The sequence below is a fragment of the Ambystoma mexicanum genome, chromosome 7p (genome assembly GCF_040938575.1).
Source record: "Ambystoma mexicanum isolate Mex_15411 chromosome 7p, UKY_AmexF1_1, whole genome shotgun sequence".
In the NCBI taxonomy this organism is placed as follows: Eukaryota; Metazoa; Chordata; class Amphibia; order Caudata; family Ambystomatidae; genus Ambystoma; species Ambystoma mexicanum.
The window spans coordinates 750,788,811-750,811,673 of record NC_090939.1 but is presented as its reverse complement, the minus strand read 5'-3'; the positions used below and the strand labels follow the sequence as shown (position 1 = coordinate 750,811,673).

At 44.2% G+C, this 22,863-nt stretch overlaps 1 protein-coding gene across 3 annotated transcripts in view; it reads left to right on the top strand.

Moving 5' to 3' along the window:
• Positions 1–22,863, top strand: part of CCDC138 (coiled-coil domain containing 138) — a 749,637-nt gene that overhangs the window by 487,621 nt on the left and 239,153 nt on the right. For all 3 annotated transcript variants that reach the window (XM_069636872.1, XM_069636873.1, XM_069636874.1), the window contains exon 13: positions 21,741–21,933. In XM_069636872.1, the coding sequence (XP_069492973.1) occupies positions 21,741–21,933 (193 nt within the window). The remainder of the gene's footprint in view (positions 1–21,740; positions 21,934–22,863) is intronic.

The window sequence follows — 22,863 nt, the reverse complement described above, 5'->3', positions numbered from 1 at the left end:
GTGAGTGGTCTTCACTGCAATTGTAAAAGGAAGAAGTTAGTAATTTTGTGTGTTTAAAGCAGTGATGTTAATGTACACGTTCATTTTTCAGCTTTCATGTGAGTATTCTCGTTTGATATCTCAACAGTGTATGCGTGCATTTCATTTCACTATGTGCAGCCTTTATATGTTATTTGCAGTATGTTAGTTGAACCTGCTTCGCAAATGAGTACAATTTTCAGTTCATGAAATTCCCTTGTTTTGTTTCAGCTGTGTTGTACATAGCAGAGAGGTTTGGAAGTGATAGTTCATTATAGTAGATGGGGAAAAATGTGAATACTTTCATATTATAAGTAGGAATGCGAAAAATTGGGAGCACCTGAGAGGGAGATCTCACCACTGCAAGCAGGAACGTTTATTTTTCTCATACGATCGCATTGGAAGTAGCATTAATTTAGGCGGAAGATAAAAAAAATTGTGACATTTTTTAATGGGAAATCGAGTTTCGTGCGTAAATCGGGAAAGTTGGTACCTATGTATAGGTTATGAGGGAGATAGTAAGAAGTAGTGCGATTTTTCAATGAAAAATCGGAAGTCTGGCGCTTACAGCGGGAGCGTTGGTATGTATATATTGGCTATGCAGATTTAGTGGCATTAATTTGTTTAAATGGTTGCACATGTACTCTGAATAAAATATGCATACCTGTACTTTGTAATCCTGCATGTGGGTATGCATGGAGCTGTAAGTAGAAATCTGCAACACTTGCACAGTAGTTTTTGTAGTAGGTGCTTTGCAGTGATATGAGACTTGTATTCAGAGTGATCAACAGTACATTTGAAGTGCGGAACTCTGATGACGGAGTTAGATGTAGAGGTCTTGGATGTGATTGGTGGATGATTGTGTGACTGTTTAGCTGTGTCCAATGAGGGAATGGATTCGCGAGTGATGTGGAAAGGGTAGAAGGACTGGCTAAGAGTTACGTGCCGCATGGACACCTCGCTTGTCCGCGGGTAGGGCGTGCCACATACAGGCTTTTACAGAAAATTCAGCATGGAAAGGGGACTGTAGGCATCAGCCAATCACATGTTGACATTGTTGATTAGTGTAGAAAGAGAGTGTGTGTAGCGAAGATGGCTGAGGTGGAGACAGTCAGGGTGTTGGTGCTCAGAGATATTTTTGTGCTTGGTTTACAGCACTATTCAGAATGTATGCATGTGGCAAACAATTTCGATGTCAGAGGAGTGGAGGTGGTGTGGAGCGCTGTGATTAATTGCAATGTAGCGGCAATTCTCCACATTTGCAGAGATATGCGTAGGATGACCAGTCCACATGTGGTAGTTTTGCACTATGGTGCTTGCCATTTGGGCTACATGAGTTCACCTACTTTGTTGGGAGATTTGGAACAGTTGGTTCAAGCTGTCATTAACATCTTTCCAACTGCGAAAGTAATTTTTTCTGGCTTACTCCCTAGAGCAAACTGGGACAACAGTTCTGTTTTTTGTCCTGATCAAAGTATTGGTAGGTGTGCCATCAATCGCGGCAAGCATGCTTTCATGTTAAGAGCTGGTATGTTTTTCTGCAGCCACGAGAACATTGTTTCCAGTTATGTGACTTATTTTGAAGCAGGTGGCGTTTCTTTATCTTTTTTGGGAAACGCCATGTTCTTTTGGAATGTAAGGCTTGCTTTGGAGAAGGTATGTAATGATTGTAGGAGTAAACTAAGAAGAAAAATAAACCAAAAAAATACAAAATAACAGGTGTCTGTCAGGCATCTGCAAAAAAAACACAAAAAACGGCTCTTTTCAGAGCCCACCTTAAAGGGAAAAAGGGGAATATTATTTAAATGTACAGTCATCACGCTCAGATCCTCTACATATCCGTGGACATGGCGGTAGTCTGCAGGCAGCGTGTATTACATACTGGGATTCTGGGGTGGAGAGGCATGCAAATGAGAATGAGCGAAGCTAGGGATTGGTCAGTAAAGTTCAGTGGGTGTGTTCTGAACGGAGAGATTTAGTGTGAACGTCTTTTTCCTGAGAGGAGAACAGATGGCTAGGGCTGTGTGTGTTAAAAAAAACAGATTATTTGGATTTTTTGTAGACTAATGGATACATTGGTTGACGGTGCATGCAGCTCGTTGCTGTATACCTGCAGATCTTGGATTACCTCATGTGGAAGTGCACTGGCATGGAGTGCGTGGAATGAAGTGGCTGGACTTGGTACCTCTCTGTGCTACTTTACAAACTGGAATTTCTTTGCAATTTGCAATGAAGGAAGGACTTGAGAAGGTCATGTACATGTTTCCAAACTGCTAAGTAATTTTTTCTCGTATTGCACAAAGACAAATGTGGCTGCGTTCTGCTTTATTTGGTCCACAAATGAAGAAAGCGAGGCGCAATGCCAATAAGGCTGTTTGTTCCTTTCTAAGAGATGTTGGCATGTCCTCTTTCCACAATGAAAATATTTTGTTTCATAGCACATTCATTTTTCGCAGAGATGGAGTCCATCTTACATATGCTGGCAATCAGATTTTTCTTCGAAATGTACAAAATGCATTGAAAGTTTTTTTGGATTCATAGTCACCTATTTTGCATTACATTTTGACGAATCCAAGTTTTTCAAACACACAAAACACCACCAAAAGTCTGTTTTCAGAGCCACCACTTACTCCCAGAGAAAAGTGCATTGGTTTTGCTACAGTTGCACCCTAAAATGTTGTGCATCCTAGGACTGTCCGCTGACTTTTTGACAAATGCGCGGGGGCCTACACCGTTTACTTGATAGTTCAATTTTTAAAACTGAGAAAGGCGGCTCTGAAAAGAGCCTTTTTAAAAAATGTTGTTGTTTTATATTTTTTTACTTTTTTTACACACGACACACTAGGAGAGGAGGGGAAAGGAGGGTTAGGAACGGACACCAACCACAGGAATAAGAAAGGGCAGGTGGAGAGAGAAAGATGTACGGTGGGCCTTATTTAGGTAGGTAGCAGTTCTTCTGGTGCTCCTTGACCGTAGTCTCGAAAGCACTTCGAAGACTCTCCCCCCTGCAGAGTACTGCGTCACAGTACATACACAATATTGTGACCCTCGAAAGGTAAGGGTCAACAGCATCGCGAATGGCCTGTGAGGCAGCTGGAGGGATGCGCTCTCCCACAGGAGTGTCTCTTGCAGTGAGAGGATCAGACACAGAGGATGCTGCGGAGGAACTCAACCTACTACGTTCTTTACATGGTACCACCTTGCGAACGTCCGCACCGTTGCTTCATGGTTGTCGTACCAAAGCTGTACGCACCAGGCCTCCCATGACTCAGCACCAAGTTGCACTGTTTACAGGTGACCAGGTTCGCATGTGCTTTTGGTACGTTACCAAAAACTGTAAACAACCGCCACACCCACGACTCCCAGCAAGTGCTGGTAGTAGGGAGTTCCTCCACCTCATTCTCTTCATCCTCTTCTTACTCGCTCTCTACATCCTCACGCGTATTTCCCTCTGCAGGACCTTGGGGAGGTGGTGGCGGTAGAGGGTTTGGGGGTGGTGCTGAGGCTGATGTAGCAACAGCAGCCATGGATGCCATTAGGGTTGGTGAGATAATCTCTGCTACAGCACTAAAGGTAGCAAAACTCAATATACAATCACCAGAAGTACAATGAAGATGAGCTCGGGGGTGTGGCCTTTTATAGGGGCGAAGGGGTGCGCCTCGTGACCATATCGATCAATAAAAAGCGTTGAAAAAGTTCCAAACAATATGTTGAAAGCTAGGCCCATTGTATGGGACATGTGATATGGTGATTTTGTATTGTAAAATAATTTGGCATTTCTGCATAAGTTCTTTTGAAATGTTGCGGAAGCGGACAAAGTACGCAAATTAGGACACACGCTCAGCGTGGGTGCTGTCACATGACATTGTGATCATATCCGCGAAGGAAATGGGTGCCCGCAGGACACCAAATGCACAGGAACGGTCGTGCGCATGCACGCGGGTGTTCTACAGACAGTGTTCGGGTCCTGAAACTAATTAAAAGTGCGACACAAGTGAGACGGACAGTTATGGACAGGCGCGATGTTCGCAAGACTTACGGGGGTGGTGCGCATGTGCGTAGATGTTCTACTGACTGTACGGCCAGGTACAGTGTCCTTAGGACACCTCTATTTTGTTTGACTACGGACATGCCGGACACAGCGCCTCTTCTACGGACAATTCCATCTTGGCTGCGGACGGTACGGACAGGTATAGTGTCCTTAGGACACTCCCATTTTGTTCGTTTACGGACATCCCAGACACCTGGTGTGTTCTAAGAATAGTTTCATCTTGGTTGTGAACAGTACGGAGAGGTAGAATGTCCTTAGGACGCCCTCATTCTGTTGATTTACAGACATCTTGGACAGCTGGTGTGTTCTAAGAACAGTTCCAGCTTGGTTGCGAATGGTACGGGTAGGTGTATTGTCCTTAAAATATCCATATTTTTATTAATTACGGACAGGCCGAACAGGCGTGCTGTCCGCAGACATTTTAACTCTTTAAAAAAATATATATATTAGACCCAAACAATTCCTCTAAAACTAACATAACATTTTTTTTATTAAACACACACAGCAATTAAGAGGGGGAAGCAGACACTTAAACAAATATAAGAGAATTAGGGGTTTCCACAGGCTGGTTGTGAGGGGATGAAGGGATGGAAGTTTCATCAAAACGTTTATGTTGTTCTTGAGGGTGTGGGGATAGTTCACTGGGAAATGGAGAAGGGGGACAGGTACAGGTGGGGCAGTGATATCTGATTTTTCCTTTCATGTGCTCCTCCACAAATTGTCTTAACCCATTAAAATTCTCTTTTAGCATGTCCACTTTGTCTTCTATGCGTTTCAGGGTGTCTTGCACTGTGTCTTTTGGTGGACTTTCTTCAATTTTTACCTGGCCTGTTAAAAATATATATATGTTAAGTGCCCATAAAGTACTGACTATTAATTTGCTTATGCAGAGAAGTGTGTTCCATGCAGAAAATTCTCCTCCAGCCACTCCAAAGTACTGCACATTTCTGTGTAAAAACAACAGAAATACATTATTTGTTCTGCACCTCATACAAAAAGTATACACACATATAAGAAAAATGAAGTTCACATACTACTTTCTTGTAATTTGTATTTGTTGTGTTGTGTTTGTCTACTGTCGCTCCTAGCTGCACAGTTTCTGTGAGGTAATTACGTTGGAGGCATATCTTTTTTTGTTATGGTATGATCCATTTCATTCTACATGGTAATTAAATGAATGGGTAATGTGTGAGACGTATAGGTTCCAATGGTTATTTATTACTACTTATAATGTGCTTATGTGCTGCTTTTTAAACTTGTGCATTTTTCATATGTCATGATAGAACAATTTCAGATACCCCCTGAGTGTTTGGATAGTGTTGCGCTCAGTCCATGCCCTTCAAATATCATAAGCGAGGGGGTTCATTATGTTCTATGTTACATGTATATAAAGTAAGGGAATTACAGTACATATCTCCCAAATTCACATGATGAAAGTGTATATTCAGTAAAAAAAACTTTGTTAAAGGGATGTTATGATTAAGTTGCCCTACTAAAAAACTATGAAATTCAGTAAAATAACTTTGTTAAAGGGACGTTATGGTTAAGTTGCGCTATTAAAAACCTGCGAAATTCACTCAAAAAAACGTTCTAAACGGGACGTTATGGTTTGAATAAAACCGGAAAACCCCTGAAATTCGCCAGTTCTTGTAGGCTAAGCAACCATAACTCGCCCCACCACTGTGCACTGCTAACACTACCACCCAGGACATCAAAGATGACATCACAAATGTCATTGATGACATCACTGATGACATCACATGTACATTTAGTTTTCATGCAGAGCCTCCACAAGGGATTGTTATTATATTGTTGTCAGAAAAGTATCAGAGATGATTGAAGAACTAAGCTATGCCACATAGTTTATTAAGCAATGTATTGCTGAAAAACCCCATTGCATTACTGAGTTCTTTCAGTACATGAACAAACTCATGAAGAAATGTAGGCATTGTCTGCAGCATGCGCTACATAGGTGCAATATTTGCAATCTTCCCATGTTGCTTACTAAATTGCTAAATGCTACCATTACAGATGTTTACATTCTGTGAAACAGAAATATCTACGTATGCTTCCCTTACTGCATAATTGCACTGTTACTCACAAAAACATAAAGAGAGCACGCTGCATACAAATATAAGCATATACAGGGAACGTAAAGCATGCACCAAAAACTACAATATTAACACAAAATGTTCATACCCAAACTAATTAACTTCATGCACAGAAAAGATTTTTGTGTTTCTGGATTCCTTCTTCTTCTATGCATATGTATGATATGATGTAATCGTAACCTAAGGAAAGTATTGTAAGAACATATGAGAAGGGTAAGGACTACAAATAGAAGCACTTTTAACTTCTTAAACTCCTGACTGAAAGTGAAGAAAGCCACCTGGCTTACATATGTCAGTGAACAAATAAAGAAGGAGCTAGAGATGTAATGTCATCTGTGGTGTCATCATCATACTTTGTACTATAGTATAGTGACTTTTTAGTTCCTGCCTGTTACTGCCCTAGACATATCAGTGAAGGAAAAAAGAGTGAGCCAGACATGTGATGTCATCAATGGCATTTGTGATGTCATCAATGGCATTTGTGATGTCATCTTTGATGTCCTGGGTGTTAGTGTTAGCAGTGCACAGTGGTGAGGCGAGTTATGGTTGCTTAGCCTACCATAACTGGCGAATTTCAGGGGTTTTTCGTTTTTACTTCGAACCATAACGTTCCGTTTAGAACGTTTTTTTTGTGTGAATTTAGCAGGTTTTTAATAGCGCAACTTAATCATAACGTCCCTTTAACAAAGTTTTTTTTACTGATATATGTATATATATATATATGTGACTTACAAATGTACCATTAACACTTAAGGTTGGGAAGTGCTTCAAACTAAGGAGGAGTACTGAGGAGTAACCGGCAGACCACCCCCTCTTGGATTCTCTCTCATGTTCTATCTTATGGCCATTGTCTGGCTTGTGGATCACGATCACTGGTTGTAATTTCCGACATCTTAGTCCCTCACCCTAAGTGTGTCTTGAGAAATGTGTGTGGCCCTCTTGACATTGAGAAGGGGTTAAAGGTCCCAGGGGAAACGTTCACATGCCTAATTCAGGGTAGATATTGTAGAGAGGGAAGCTTCCCCTTTGCCCCTAGGGCCCCTCTCACCTCAGTCCCCGACCTTTCTTGTGCTTTCATCACAACTTATCCTCCACCTCTAAATAGATCATTTTAATTATGCTTTATCACATGTCATGTGAATGTTTCATCAACAAGGACTGCTCATTCTTCCCCTTGTAGATTGTTTTCAGCTACCTTTTTGCCAGAAATGTTTGTTTTTGCAGCTTTAAATACTGCTTAGTTCTGCTTGCTCACAGGGCGCTGACATTATACTCCTTTTTGTCCTGGTGAGACCCTGGACTTTATTTTTATTTATTTATATACAGGAGAAACAATGCCATTGGGCTAGTGTTTTGGATAGGAAAGAACAGTTCTGGTATCAAATGATAAAGTCTTTGCGAAATTTCTTAGAAGTAGTTTAGGCGAAAAAGGATCATACTTTGGGTCACAAGCTGATTAGGCCTGTAAATTGGGAAAGTTTCACTAACTCACCGCGAGAGTGGCGTTCTCTCAATCGGGTTGGCACAGTACCTTTTTATGAAGAAACAAATGCTGCTGAAGTCGTGGTTCCTGGCAGGTCCTGTAGATCTCGCTGTTCCTGAGCCTCAGTCGTGGGGACAAGAGGGAGGACGTCGGGGGACTCCTGGACTGCAAGGGATCGTTGAAGAAAGTGAAAAAAATGGAGTCACTTCAGTTGCAGTAGCTGTAGATTCAAGAACACAAACTGGTGTCCCTCTCCCTGGTTAATCCTAACCAGCCTTGAGAATGGTATCCAGGTATCTTATGAGTTGGTTGGTCCCACCAACTCAAAGGAAGAAGCCGTCCTTGAAGGAGCTTCTCTGTCGAATGGAGTTTGGCAATTCGGACCTGCAGCAGGGCTTCACCGGGCAAACCAACGGTCCAGGAGTTGCAGCAGCCGTCCTCTTCCAGCTCATCTTCGGTTCTTTCGTTCCAGTGGTCGGCTCTGTTTTCCAGTCCTAGAGACTTGCCTTGTAAACAGATTTCTCACATTCATTCCAGCCTAGATGTCACTCACCCAGCAGGGTTGCTGCCCTTGCCCGGACAGTCAGCCAGCCAATCACACCAGAGTGCATTTGGGTCTCCTAGGAGACTAAGCACAGGGAGTTTCAGGCACCTCCCTCACTTCCAGGCCACGCCAGACACTCAGACGCCAGAGGCGGTCTTCAGTCCTGAAGCCCGCCAAAGGCACATGAACAAAGGGACCAAACCTGGTTTGGCGCGCAGAGGCAAACACTAGAAGGACCTTTCCAAAAAGGAATGGCGAAAAGAAGACCGGGACCTGTTTAAACAAAGGGGCTTAAGGCGCCATTTTGAAAAACATGGCTCCCGTGATTTTTATCTACCGGTGTTCATGGTCGGGAAAAATCATGGTAGTTTGTTGGAAAACCACTGCCACCAGCCTTTTCAATAGGGAAGGGTAGCATTTGACTGCTACCTGAGTATTTAGACACAGGGCATACTATGTAACCCCTCCATCACTCCATTTTAAGATGGTGTGTGCTGGGTCTAAGAATTTGGAAAGACTAGTAAAGTCAATTTCACTTTACATTGTCTGGGAAACAGTAGTTTATCCCAGAGAAGGTATTTAAACCTTTAGGAAGTCTAAAAAGACACCCCTGTGTCACTGCACTGAAGGTGCGGTGTAACACACATGAAAAGATGCCTATGGAGTTATCTTAAAACTCCAAAGTCAAAGAACACAAATGTAAAACACACATAAAAATACATGAAAGAGTGGGAAAAAAGGCTCACACTCTTTCCAGGTAAAAAAATCAAGTCCTCAAAATCCAGCAAAGTTACTGGGGGTCTCTAAGATGAAGGGAATTAAATTAGCACATTTATGATAATTCTCCCTAACACAGATTCAGCCGTAACCCTAAAAGACAACTCAACAAAACAGTCCTTAAGCCCCATCTTTCCCCAGCATGCTTAAGTGCAGAACCCCATATCCAGCTTTGCCCCCAAGTGCCTATGCTTGCCAGTGTTCTTTTGTCATTTCAAATGCTGCCACACATGAGAGAGGAGAGCCCGTCAATCGCTGAAACTAGTTACACTGAACAGGTAACTCTGGGAGGTTAGCCAAAACCCAATCAAGGTAGCAATGGAGAGCAGTTGAGGCTATTCTCAGGAGTGTGTGAGTGGCGTCAGGGACCCTCAATGAGTCCACATAGTGAAGCACATAATAATTCAATTTAGACAGGCATGTTTAAAAATACAAGATTTATTCTAGGCCTTTTACACACACTCAAAAATAAAACTAGCAGGAGTCATTGTTGCACAATACTCCATAATAAAAATATATACATTCACCATAGGTTCTAAAAATGCATTCAAATCAACACATGAGTAAAGTAAATTAATTCAATGAAGATGGAAGCAAGTCACAAGTGATTTCCCTAGCTTGAGCACTCCAATCACTGAGAAGATTGGGGCCTTTTGCCCAAAAGTCACAGGAAGGAGTTTTTGCAGGTAAGTTAGAATGTACTTGTGTTGGTGATTGTTCAAAGACTATCTACAACGAGGTTACTAGGTAAATACATTGTGTTCTTATCTTTCAGAAAATACTACCGAGATTCGACGACCAAAAGGCAGTGGAATAATAATAATAATAATAATAATTTAGCATTTATATAGCGCTACGAACCCTCAGGTGTCTGAGCGCTGCTTATTATTACCCACGGTTTGTGGTGCTCATTTATCGACCTCGGAAGGATGAAAGGCTGAGTTTGGCCCTGCCAGAATTCGAACCTGTGTCAGCAGGATCTGCACAGATGTCAAAGCGAGCGGCTCTACTCACTGTGCTATTGGACCGAATGAATGAATGAAATGTCATGATATAAAGGGACTGCTTTCCAATGTTATCTGATGGGAGAACAGATGTTTTGTGTTTGGTTACCCTGCCCCCAAACTCTGATTTTCCCAGATGACATGATGGGTCGACTGGGGGTTGCTGAAGGTTGAATTTCCAGCCGTTAGTTCCAGTGAGAGGTGCCCAGGAGCTGCGGTTGCAGCATCTCTTCCGGTCAGGTCCAGATGCAAAGTGCAACCCCTGGTGATGAAGAAATGCAAGATTCACCAATGCAGGCCTCTTCAGGTCACTTCACGGAACAGGGGAAGGCGAGTTCCAGAGACCGCTTCTGCACACAGATGAAAGCAGGTGTCCTTCCAGTTATGGTTGTCGAAGCTTCTCTAGGACAGGATCCCTTAATGCTGGCATGCTGAAATTGAGGGATTGTGACTTGTACCACAACCTGGTGATCACCAGAATTTGGGGTGTAATCGTGAGAGAGCTGGTCAGTCCACCGAAGGCTCAGGACGGCTGGATCTTTGAGAAGGTGTTGAGACTAGTAGGTCCCACTAGTCCAAGAGATGAAGCACCGCTCAGGGTCTTCTGAGATCAGGTAGTCCAACAGGACTTCAACAGGCCAGATGCAGGAAGGGATCCCAGGCCTCTTCTGTAGTCGTCTTCAGATCTTCAGTCAGCTGTTCTTCTAGGTGGTCTTCTTGGCTCCAAGGCTGATCTGCAGGGATGGCTGGAGGAGTCCTTTTCCTATCCAAAATCTAGCCTGGAAGCGAGTTCAAGCCTACCATTGTTAAGCATCTGCACCATTCAAACAGCCAGTAGTTGTCCAATCGGGGCCAACTACTGGTTTCATTCTTGCCCCACACCCAGACTCTCTCTGGCACCATGGATGTGGAGTGGGACCAGACAGCCCACTCCCTTCCTGGGCCACACACATACAAAGGCAACCCCATGAAAGCAACAGCTTTGCTGGGCAATCGGGTGCCCTTATATGGGATTTCCGGACATGGCAAGGCAGGAAAGCAGCCAAACTACAATGTGGCCAAAGAACAAACAGATATCTCATGGCATGACCGTTTTAGGGCACTAGCAACGTTTAGTAGCCAGACATTGTAAACGCTAATGTGCACACTAAAAAGAATGCAAAATGGTCAAAATGTATCTGCTGCCCCCAGCTCGTCTTTAAGCACATACAAAAGTAACCAAAAATCACAAGTGTAAAAAGCTAGGGTGATAAGGTATCCCCATTGCACTGCATGGTAAGATGCTGTGTACAATGTTAAAGTCACAAGGTGCAAAAGGGAAACATAGTTTCCCGGTACTGCTAGTCTGATAACTATAACAAGTGAGCAAAAGGCAGGGGAAGTCAAGCTGAAGGCGTTATTCCCTTCACAAAGTCTGAGCAGATTAAAAAATGAAAGCAAAAAGATTGGGGGTCCTTGGGAACTATGGAGGGAAAGTTGCCAAAAGAGAAATATTTCTTAACGGGGACAGCTTACCAACCCTCACCAGGTGAGGGATATATAAGCAGGGGACAGCAAACAGGAAGTGTTGGTGAATCATTTAAGGTTGGAGGCCGAGGTGACCGCAACCAAGAGACCAGCAGGAAGAAGGAGGGAGTGGCGATTGTAGAGAAGAGTTTTGGAACGGGGAAGGAATTTCCTTAGGTGTGATGGTGCTTCTATAGAGTGGGGGAGGGTGGTGGGGGGGCAGTGGGAGCGGGTGTGTGTGTGTGTGTGTGTGTATACACACAGTGTGAATGTAAGAAGGCTAGTACAGAGTGAAAGGAAGGTGATTGAGTACTAGTGCGCGAGTAGTAGTGTGGGAGGAGTAGTAGTGGTAGAGTAAGAGGAGTGAGGAAGGAGTCGACAGCAAAGGGCTGAGGCAGTGTTATGTGGACAACACTCCACTCTCTTTCATGCTCCCCTCAGCCTCCTCTCCTCTCTCGCTCATTCCTGACTGTCTATCTGTGATTCAGGATTGGTGCGCCTCCAACGATCTCTGCCTTAATGCCACTAAGACGGGGATCCTTCTCATTGGGACCCCTGCTCCTGCTTTCCCTCTCACTCTGGCTGCCCTCCCTGGGTCCTCTTCCTTCGTCTTCCTGTGAGGCAAAAAACCTTGGTGTCATTTTCGACTCCACTCTCTCCTTCTCTCCTCACATCACGGACCTGTCCAAAACGGCCCACTACCAGCTGCACCCCCTCAAAGGTATTCTTCCTTTTCTCACTTTCCCCCAGAAGATAACTGTCTCCAGAGCCCTGGCTCTCTCTAGGCTGGACTACTGCAACAGCCTCTTTCTCAATCTCCCTTCCTCTACTCTCCTCCCTCTGCAACTAATCCAGAACAGGACTGCAAGACTTGTCCTTGGCCTCAAGCCCAAGGACCGTATTTCTCCAGCCCTGAAATCTCTCCACTGGCTCCCGGTGGCTGCAAGGATCAAGTTGAAGACCCTCTGCATCGTTCACAAGGCCTTCTGGGGCCCACACTACATCTGTCTCTTCCAAAATATCTTCCTTCTCCAGCCCTTCGCTCAGCTACCTCCAACTCTCTGAGGGTCAGACGCTTCTCCATGCAGATAGTGGTGGGTAGATCTACCTCTTGTGCAGGTGCCTCCCTCTGAAATGGCCTCCCTGCCTCCCTCAAGCTTGTTCCGGACCACCTGAAGTTCCGAAAGCAGCTCAAGACTTTCCTTTTCTCCACTGCTTTCTCTCTCTCTGGCCCCTGCTGAAATACCGGTCTACTGTGCCGGCTGATTGCTTGGTACCCTCAGCCTCACTGGGTACCAGGCTCCTCCTGATCAGTTTCCCCTGCACTGCCCCATGGCCTCCATGCACTTAGGGGCTGTATCGGTTACCGCTAGAGCCCACTGCCTCTGCACTACCCAAAGCCGAGCTGCCCTGTCCGCATTTACTCAGAGCAATGTTGCTTGATTGCACTTCCCCTAATAGGCCCCACAAAGAATTTGTTAAAGATCCTTGAGACAGAGTGTCATTTGTACCATCTTTGACAATGGTTAAAGCCGAAGGTTCCCAATAATGGGAGCTGTTGGGGAAACCGATAACATTTGTCCTTCGCCACTTGGGCGTACTCCCAACAGATCCCTTTACCAAGGCGACTAATAAAAAGAAAATACATACTCTTTCTCCTTAGGTATTATTACCAGGAAATCATTGAAGCCTCTTTGATTTCCATGTCGAGCAGTTCATTTGTTTTTCAGCCAAGCCCACTCATTTTCAGACTCGTCAACAAGCTCAAAGTTTCCACCTCCAAGGTATTGCTGATGGCTTCATCACTGCACCCCATTATACATGTTGATTCAGCCACCCATTAATCTCAGGGTACATTAGTTTCTGCTGACCAGGGACAATGGCTGCATTTTCTTGTGTACTTGTGTACAGGCGTGTTATAAATGACTCATATCATTTTTCATCAGTCGTTTACTGTATTTGATTGCTTCGAACCCGAGATCCTGTATCTTTCTACTTTTTGACTGATGGTTTGTGAGAAAATATAGAGCTTGCTATGCCAGATGGACCTTCATAAGCAACCAGAAACCTGTCTAATGGTGTTCTGGCTACCTATGAAATGCTATTCGCCCAATATGCTCTTCTCTTTACCATATCTTAACCTGTTTGCTTATTTTGGCCAGTTGAATATATATCATGGCTTTCCTGCATTACTAGGTAGAGGACAAAGTTGCATACCGTGCCTTTTCATTTCGCTTCAATTCAGGACTTTCTAACAAATGTACGCTTTAGCCACTTGTTGATGGAGAGGTCAGTACTGTTCTGTCAAGGCTGATGTCTCCCGTTGAACAGCTTTGGGGTCGAGCAGGATCAACACCAGGCTACATAAAAGTATATGCTTTAACTAAGGTTTATAAGGAGTATTTACAGATTTGGGCCAAAGCAAGTACATGGCAGCATAAAACTTTAATAGCATGATGGCACTCTTGGAGTTCAACAGTTTGTGTTTATTTGACAAATCTCACTTCGGGGTCCTTCCCTAGATGGCTAATCACTTCAGTCACTCAAAGTCCTGGGGGTTTTGAGTGTCTCCCACACTTCTTCCTAGTCACCTGGGTCTGGGGCGATAGCCAGTTACTTCTTATCCTTAATACCAGGGAGACCCACTTCTGTGGAGCACCAGGATCTCTGGCAGCTGTTTGTGGTGGTGACCAGGGGTGTCAGGCAGTTCCAACAGGAACGGAAATTCCCAAGATCTTCCATCAAGAGGCTGGTAACCAGAGGCTTTCTTGAGGTTGTACTTGAGCTCCCCAGCCATCTCCCGGTGTGTGGGCCCTAGCTCTATCCTTTAAATCCCTGTACTCCCCTCTACTCCTCTGCAATCAGCAGCAGTCTTGCTCATATTTAAGGGGACCACTCCTGTACTTTCTGTCCGCTCCTCTCTGCCTCCCCTCGTCTTTAACTCTTTATCACATACTTGTACTCCCCCTCCCCCCCTCAGAGGCTCACTTTTCCGGATTCTTCACCAAGTCTCCCTGATCTAACCTTTCTTTCTTCAATACTAACTTCTTTGAGAATCCTTTTGCTGGACCTCTGAAGTGGGCCGTTAACTTCAGTATTTATCTCAACCCCCTTCTTGTTCTTCTTCTTAGTGCTTAGTTTGACACTTTCCCACTAGCCCCTTCCCTCCTCCTGCATGTCTCTTCTTTGTCTTCCTTTAATATCAGTTCCAAGCACCTTCTTATGTTCTCTTTCTTCCTCCTTGATATTTGCTTTTGTTCTCACTCTAGAATTCCTTCCAACCTCTTCCTTGATGTTCTCGTTCTCCCTTCTTGAATTTCTTCTCCATGTCCTCATGTCTCCTTCCTACCTATTTGATGCTCTTGCTCTCTCTTTTTCACTTGAATCTTTCCTCTAACCACCTCCTTGTGTCTATTTCCCTCTACTATTGGGTTTGTTTCTCTTTAAACCTGAGAATTCCTCCAGCCTTCTTCCCAGGGTCTACTATCCTCCACCTTGATCTTCTCCCACTGTCTTTTCTTCTAATACTCCTTCCAATTTCCCCCTCAGTTCTCCTTCCCTTCTCCTCCTTGTCTCTCGTAACAGCTATCGTATAGCCCTCTCTTTCTCCTCTACTTTGATCTGATCTCCCCTTTCTTTATCTGCTCCTTCAACCTCCTTTCTAATAACTCTCTCCACCACTTCCTCCTCTTTATTTCTGCATCACCCCTTCAGCTTCTCCCAGGTTCTTCTATCCTCCCAGTCTCCCTTTGTTCTTTTATCATTGCCTCAACCACCTCCTTCCTCTTCCTTTCACCCTCCTCCCTCCACCTTCTCTCAAACTCCTCTCTACAGGTCCACTTTGCGTTCACCTACTCACCCTGCCCCTTTTTGTTACTGCTCTCTATCTTCTGCAAGTCTCACAAATTGCTCACTAACTCCTTCTAACAACACCCCAGTCTCTAGGTGCTTGTTCTGGTCTGCCTTTGCCTCCCTGTCTCGAATCCCATCTCACTTCCTTCCTCACTGAACTGACACTTACTGTACATCTCGGGCCTTGCGTCTGTCTCAATGTCTCACATTTGACCCCTGGGCTAGCTATGAACTGACCTTCTTGTCAGTGTGCCACAATTTTGTTTCCCTGCTCCCTTCTCCGAAACAACAGTTAGACTAGTTGTCTTACTGCTTACTGTCTGACTTTTGCTGGCCTTGCACCTCCATGGAACTTCTAATTGTTCTCTGTTCTTCTAATTCCTTCTCCCTGTTAGGCAGTATTGCAAGCAGTACCCTCTGGGACCACTACACACAATTGGGACTACAGGTGTTAGCCAAACCAACCTTTGGTCTAAGTCTGTACCACACAGTTTTTGGTAGCGAGCTGAGCTGCCAGGCTTATCTCAAGAGTGAATGCGAGCAGTACAAGTAGTTACAAAAAGTACTTTCAATCACAGTGGTTCAAGTAGACACTTATACTCAAGGTTTCTTGGTAAAAACACTTAGTAATTTATTACACAATCATTTAGAAAACATTTTCACTAGCAGAAGATAACTTATTATTATAAACCAATACACTTTAATAGAAAATTCTAAGGTTTTGAGACAGTTTGAGCTCCCCTGAAATAGGAGACAAATGGCAGTTCAGTTACTTAGAAAGGAGCAAAAGGCACAATGTAAGTAAAATAGATTATATATACTTTTTAGACAGTGCAAATAGTTTCAGTTCACCAGAAGAGTTCAATTCAAATCGATAGGCCAGGCCAAAGTCAATGGGCTAGTGTTCTGGATAGGAAAGAACAGTTCTGTTATCAAACGGTGAAGTCTTTGCTAAAGTTCTTAGAAGTAGTTTATGCGAAAAAGAATCATATGTCGAGTCACAAGCTGATTAGGCCTGCAAGTAGGGAAAGTTTCACAAACTTTCACCGCGTGAGTGGTGTTCTCTCAATCGGGTTGGCACAGTACCTTTGTATGAAGAAACAAATGCTGCTGAAGTCGTGGTTCCTGGCAGGTCCTGCAGATCTCACTGTTCCTGAGCCTCAGTCGTGGCGACAAGAGGGAGGACGTCGGGGGACTCATGCACTGTACGGGATCGTTGAAGAAAGCAAACAGGATGGAGTCACTTCAGTTTCCAGTAGCTATAGATTCAAGAACACAAACTGGTGTCCCTCTCCCTGGTTAATCCTAACAAGCCTTGAGAATGGTATCCAGGTGTCTTATGAGTTGATTGGTCCCACCAACTCAAAGGAAGAAGCCGTCCTTGAAGGAGCTTCTCTGTCGAATAGAGTTTGGCAATTCGGACCTGTAGCAGGGCTTCACCGGGCAAACCAATGGTCCAGGAGTTGCAGCAGCCGTCCTCTTCCAGCTTGTCTTCGCTTCTTTCGTTCCAGTGGTCGACTCTGCTTTCCAGTCCCAGAGACTCGCCTTTTAAACAGTTTTCTCCCTTTCATTCCAGCCTAGCTGTCACTCACCCAGCAGGGTGTCTGTCCTTGCCGGACAGTCAGCCAGCCAATCACACCAGAGTGCATTTGGGTCTCCTAGGAGACTAAGCACAGGGAGTTTTAGGTGCCTCCCTCACTTCCTGCCCACCCCAGATGCTCAGACGCCAGAGGTGGTCTTCAGTCCTGAAGCCCGCCAAAGGCACATGAACAAAGGGACCAAACCTGGTTTGGCGCGCAGAGACAAACACTAGAAGGACCTTTCCAAAAAGGAACGGCGAAAAGAAGACTGGGACCTGTTTAAACAAAGGGGCTTAAGGCGCCATCTTGAAAAACATAGTTTGCGTGATTTTTAGCTACCGGTGTTCGCGGTCGTGAAAAATCATGGTAGTTTGTTGTAAAACCACTTCCACCAGCCTTTTCAATAGGAAAGGGGTAGTATTTGACTGCTACCTGAGTATTTAGACACAGGGGATACTATGTAACCCCTCCAGCACTCCATTGTAAGATGGTGTGTGCTGGGTCTCGGAATTTGGAAAGACTAGTAAAGTCAATTTCACTTTACATTCTCTGGGAAACAGTAGTTCATCCCAGAGAAGGCATTTAAACCTGTGGGAATTCTATAAGACATCCCTGTGTAACTACTCTGAAGGTGCTGTGTGACGCAAATAAAAAAGATGATGCCTATGGAGTTGTCTAAAACTCCATAACCAAAAGAAATAAACACAGAAAACAAACAGAATTCAAAAGTACAGAGTCCTATTCAGCAAAAGAGCTGGGGGTCTCTCTCTCTCCCCCTTACCCCATCCCACCTATTCAATTATTTCTCCGACCTCTTCTGTACTCTTCCCTCCTCCTGCACTAGCAACTCTTACTGAACCTTCAGACCCTACTGCACCTTGAGCTTTCACCTTAATGCTCCTCTACTACAAACACTTGCACTGTTGTATCTTGTTCAAAGGCCTTATAGGGCCACATTCCCTCCCCCTGAAGTGGGCTTCGGTCTTTGACTTACACGTGTGACTGGTAATTGTTCCTAGCTGGGGATTGGCTATGAGGTAAGACGTTAGTTGTGCTTAATGATTTCCCTGCGGAGCACTCCACTCTGCAAATCGAGCCTTCAGCAGGCCTGTGTGCCATCTTGGAACTCTCAGTCCAGTGCATGCAGAGTGAAACGCAGAGTTTGCAAGTGGGTGGCGGTGTGGCTGGCTGTGTTGTCCGTGGAAGCTGCTGTGCCTGCAGGAAAGAAATCATGCTTGGGACGCAGGCAAATATACTTCAACTTCCGGCTATCAATATAATTACTGTGGGTCCCCGTAAACACAGGCGGCAGTGGTTCTTACTCCAGTATTGGATCATTTAAAGATCTGGTAGCAAAAGTGGTTTCTATGAGGTAGTCCCCTGTCCCAAGCCCCCAGTGTAGTGGGGATCCTCGGGATCCTCCTCATACAGCCCCTGGACCCTATTTTGATGAATGGGTAGTGAAGCCTGGCTCCCTAAATCGCTCTCACATACACCCTCAGGGCTAGGCAGAGGATATTGTCATTGGATCTGCTCCCTCACAATGGGTCTGCTTACTCAGGAGCGGGAACTCCTGTATATGCTGATTATGTCTGTGAAGGGATTGTAGCAGCTGGCTGTTCTGCTGTATTGGATTCACCTTACTGTTCATCTGACTGATTTCAGGCTCAGCCACCGTCTTGGCTATCCTGCACGTCTTTGACGCCATTGAGTGGCCTGCCATTTCCCCCTCTTACCTGTGCTGACCACAACCGTGCTTGCTCCTCACAGATGCTGTAGGCATTCAGCCACTTTGTACCTCCACTCTCTTAACTGTTTCAGATGGTTACCCCATCCTGAACTGCCTCAAAGGGGAATCCCTATATAAAGAGAAACACATGAAAACACCCTTTATGGGTTTGAAGGCATGCTGCCAGTGACAATCCTCTGCCGGGGGTAAGGTAGATTGGTCTGGGAGATCTCCTTTGCATACCTCATCTGGGCTTTGCATAACAAGGCGAATGGCAGCACCCAGCCCCTGTGACCATCTACTACCCCCAGGCACATGGCTCTGAATTGTCTGAGCCCCGGCTTCTTCACAACCTAGATCCCCACTGGTTGTGCCCTCCAACACTTAGAACCCCAAGCCCCCCCACCCTGTAACCTTTGGCCTTTTGGCTTGGACAATGCAGGTTTTCTTTGGGACTTCTGTGTCCACCACTTTCTGCCGCCTTTGTCCTGCCTCTGATGGTTCTTGTCCTTTTTCCCTACTGCAACTCCTCTCCTTTCTTCTGCTATCCTCATTTATTCCATTTCTTGGTCTCTCCCTCTTCCAGCTCCTTCGCTTCGCTTCACTGCTCTTACCTCCTTTCCTCTTCTTGAAATCTGCTCTGTCATCTCTTCTCCAAACTCCCTCAGTTTCTCCAACTTCCAGCCCGTAGTGAACATCTAGTATGTTTTGATATTTTGTTAAATTTTACTTCTGTGTTATGTGTAAAGGTTTACTTGAAACGAACACACACAAAAAAAAATACTTCCAGCCGCTTTTATATTCTGGGCCTCCATTTGTTTTCAAACTGTCAAACAATGCCTTGTGTAGGGGCACCTGTGCAACCTTGCTGTCTGGCCTTGGGAATTGGTTGTGTGTGCCTGACCTCGCCGTCAACCCCGGTGGCTCAGGTTTGGTGCTGAGGATCAGTCCTCAGCAATGCGATTTCTTGGGCAGAGGTAAGAATACTAGGGCTGCTCTCTTGGAATCAGGATGCCTTGTTATGGTTGCCATGGCTCCCTCCATCCTACGTGTGACCTCCGCTTTCCCTGTCTTCTCTGTTCGCAGATCGTGCCTTCGACACTGTCTATGCGCATATGTCGTAAGCCGTGCTTGGCAGTTCTCAGCGCAGGCTCACACATGTCATTTTCTTCTGTCTTTCTTGCTCTTCAGGTCAAATTGGGAACCATATTTGTCTGTGCCCAGAATTCACATGTAAACACTATTCTACTTTCTTCCAAAAGAGCATGTTACCAGCATTACAACAGAAGCTGGCAATGGGCTTGGGGGGATCCTTTGCATTATACCTCTGGGGTTGGCATCATTGAGTGTGTATTCTCCCCTGGACCATGATGTCCTTCTCACTCCACTTCCCAACCTTGGGCAACTTTTGTCACAGTACTCTCCATGACCTAAAATAACAGGATTTCCTTGGTACCTGGAAGGGGTGGACCTTGATTGCCATCCACTCCTTGGAATATAAAAAGAACAAGTGATGTGAGTTGGTTATTGGTGTAATGCTGTTGTGAGGTTGTATTTAAAGCTCCCATGTTGTCGTTGTACTGATGATTCACAGCCTGACAGTGAATTTTTAGAGGTAAAGACATTCTTAGTGTTGGCTCAAAGTTGAGGAATGTTTTTCTCTTTCTTGAATTTGGCTTTGTTATTCAGGTAGCAAAACAGTTTATCAAACTTTCAACCATGATTTTAAGAAATAAAACCTTGATAGCAGCGATGGAATTCATCCGTTTTTCCTTTGGGTACCCAGTGAAAATGTTGCCAAAAAAAATGTAGTTATTGACTGAATCGTAGTGTAAATACCTCTGCAGTGGAAATGTTGCTACGGAAAATACAGTAAAAAAATGCAGCATACACGTAGTCAAAAATGCAATGCTGCTAAGGTACGTGCTTGGCTTAGGGAGGGTTTAGTGGGCTTGTGATTGCCTTTTTATGGTTAGGATACGAGTTAGAATAAGTAATTGGGGTTATGGTTAGAGTAAAGATGTTGGTTGGAATTGGGGTAAAGGCGGTTGTGGGAGGACTGTTGGGGTTGGGTCAGTGATAAGGGTAGATTAAGTGGCAAGGTAAGTGTAAGGGTAGGGGTTATGGTAAGGCTAGAGCTAATGGTGTGGGGAAGTGTTAAAGAAAGGGAAAGGAAGGTTGGAGAGGCCTAGTGATGTTGGCATAGGATAGGCATTGTGATAAACCTAGGGCTTAAGGTAGAGTAATCATTAGGGTATGTGTTTGAGGTGTGGTTAGGGTAAGGTTCGGATTAGAGCAAGGGCTATGAAATTTGTGGAGAGGTGGTAATGGGGTTGGAGTTATGTTTTCTGTTCATTTTCTATTTATTTCTTTTTTGTCTTAAGACACATATGATGAAATGCCTTCACGCCCAAAAGGGTTAGTGTTGGGTAAGGGTTCAGAGTAGAATAAGCCTTGTAATTAGAGTTAGGGTATGAGTTAGGAATGGAGTTTGGGTAATCATGGGGGTTTTATTGGAGGTTTGGTTCATTGTTTGGGTTACAGCCGTGTACTTTTGTGTTTTTAAATAGCTTGTTTGGCAACCTTATTACTGGCAACATTTTCAAACTTTGTATTGCTTGTATTGAATGACCTACATTTAAAAAACATATTTTTTGCTGGCTACATTTTCACATGGCTCCATTTTCCTAGTGACATTTTCAAGTAGAACCTTTCTATGAACACATACATTATTTGTAAGGTACATATTTGTGAATGAGAAACTCTCATGTACAAGAAAGTAAGAGTATGTTATTTTAAGTGAAAATCACATCTCCTCCACAATTATTATGCATCTAATTCAAGGTGATTTCCAATGAGTGACATCCAAGTGTAGCCCCGGATTACTGCATTGGCAAATGAGGGAGAACACTTCGACTTGCTAAAACTTGCTCCTCTGCACAAGGCCCTGATGTCATGAAGGGGAAACTTATTTCCAGTTTGTCAATAGACATGCTTGTTGGGTGGGCCCCTGAGCTGGCAAATATGGGATTTTGCCAGCATGTTGATCTGGTGTATTAAACAAGTGTTTTCCTGTCTATCACAGCAAACACCATTGATGTCAACCATGAGGAGGATAGGAGACGATCTTTTCAAAGGAACCATAACACGTGGAAGCCAGGACTGCTCCCCTGAGCCTGCTTCTGAGAACAGGCTAAAGTCTGCTGCTTTCTTTAAGAATTCTAGTCTGCCCATAAGACTTGTGTCAACCTTAATAATCCTCAAAACAATTACACAAGGTGAGCATTCCTGAGTTGCTATGCACATCATGGTGCCTCCAGAAAAACACATAATAAGGGTTAACTAATTGGGTGAAAAATCCATGATGTTTTCATTCTGTTTTTAATTGGGTACCAGATTTACTTAACCAGAGAAGTTTCAAGCATATAGGCCATATGTTTAGCTGTTAGTTACTAACGTCTCTGTGTCCTTTATAAATGCCATTACTTTTCCAAAATGCTCTAACTTTAATTTGTTAAAGGTACAGAATTTTCTGCACAGCTGTACAAATAGCATTTGTGGGTTTTGGTGGGTCTGGCATTTATTTCAATTTGACTTGAGAGTGTATTCTTTCACTGCCTGGTTGGATGATCAGATTACAGTGTTTTCGGAAGGTTTTTGCATGATTTGCAGATAGATGAGGCAGATTTTCTTCAGTGTGCATCCTGTGTGGCTTCCTACTCAAAGATGAGGGTCCCTAGTAAAGGATAAGAAGACTTGTGATAATGTTACTTACACTAATCGCAGTAACAACTTTTTAAGCACTCTAGCCCTTTGAGAGAGCTCTTGCTTCCTCTTTTGGCCTCAATAACCTGAAATCATAATCACATGCCCATTCATCCCAACATTTCTCCTTCCTCCTAGGACACAGTGTAACATTCCTTCTGTTCATCTGCTTTTCTTCCATTACACCATTCTCTACCACTGCTCCCACCCCTACCAGTCAGCTTCCTCACAGCCGCTCCCTAGACTTAGTTATCACATGGACGTAAGACTTCGTACTGCTTTGATTCCTGGATTTAATTCTAGAACTGTGATGGGGTAATTACGAGTTGGTATCGTTTTTTGTACCATTCACCCTGAAGAAGAGTAGTCTCTGCATGCAATATTTCATTGATGCAGTATTTAATACATACTCAATGTGGAAAATACAGCATGCTATAAATACT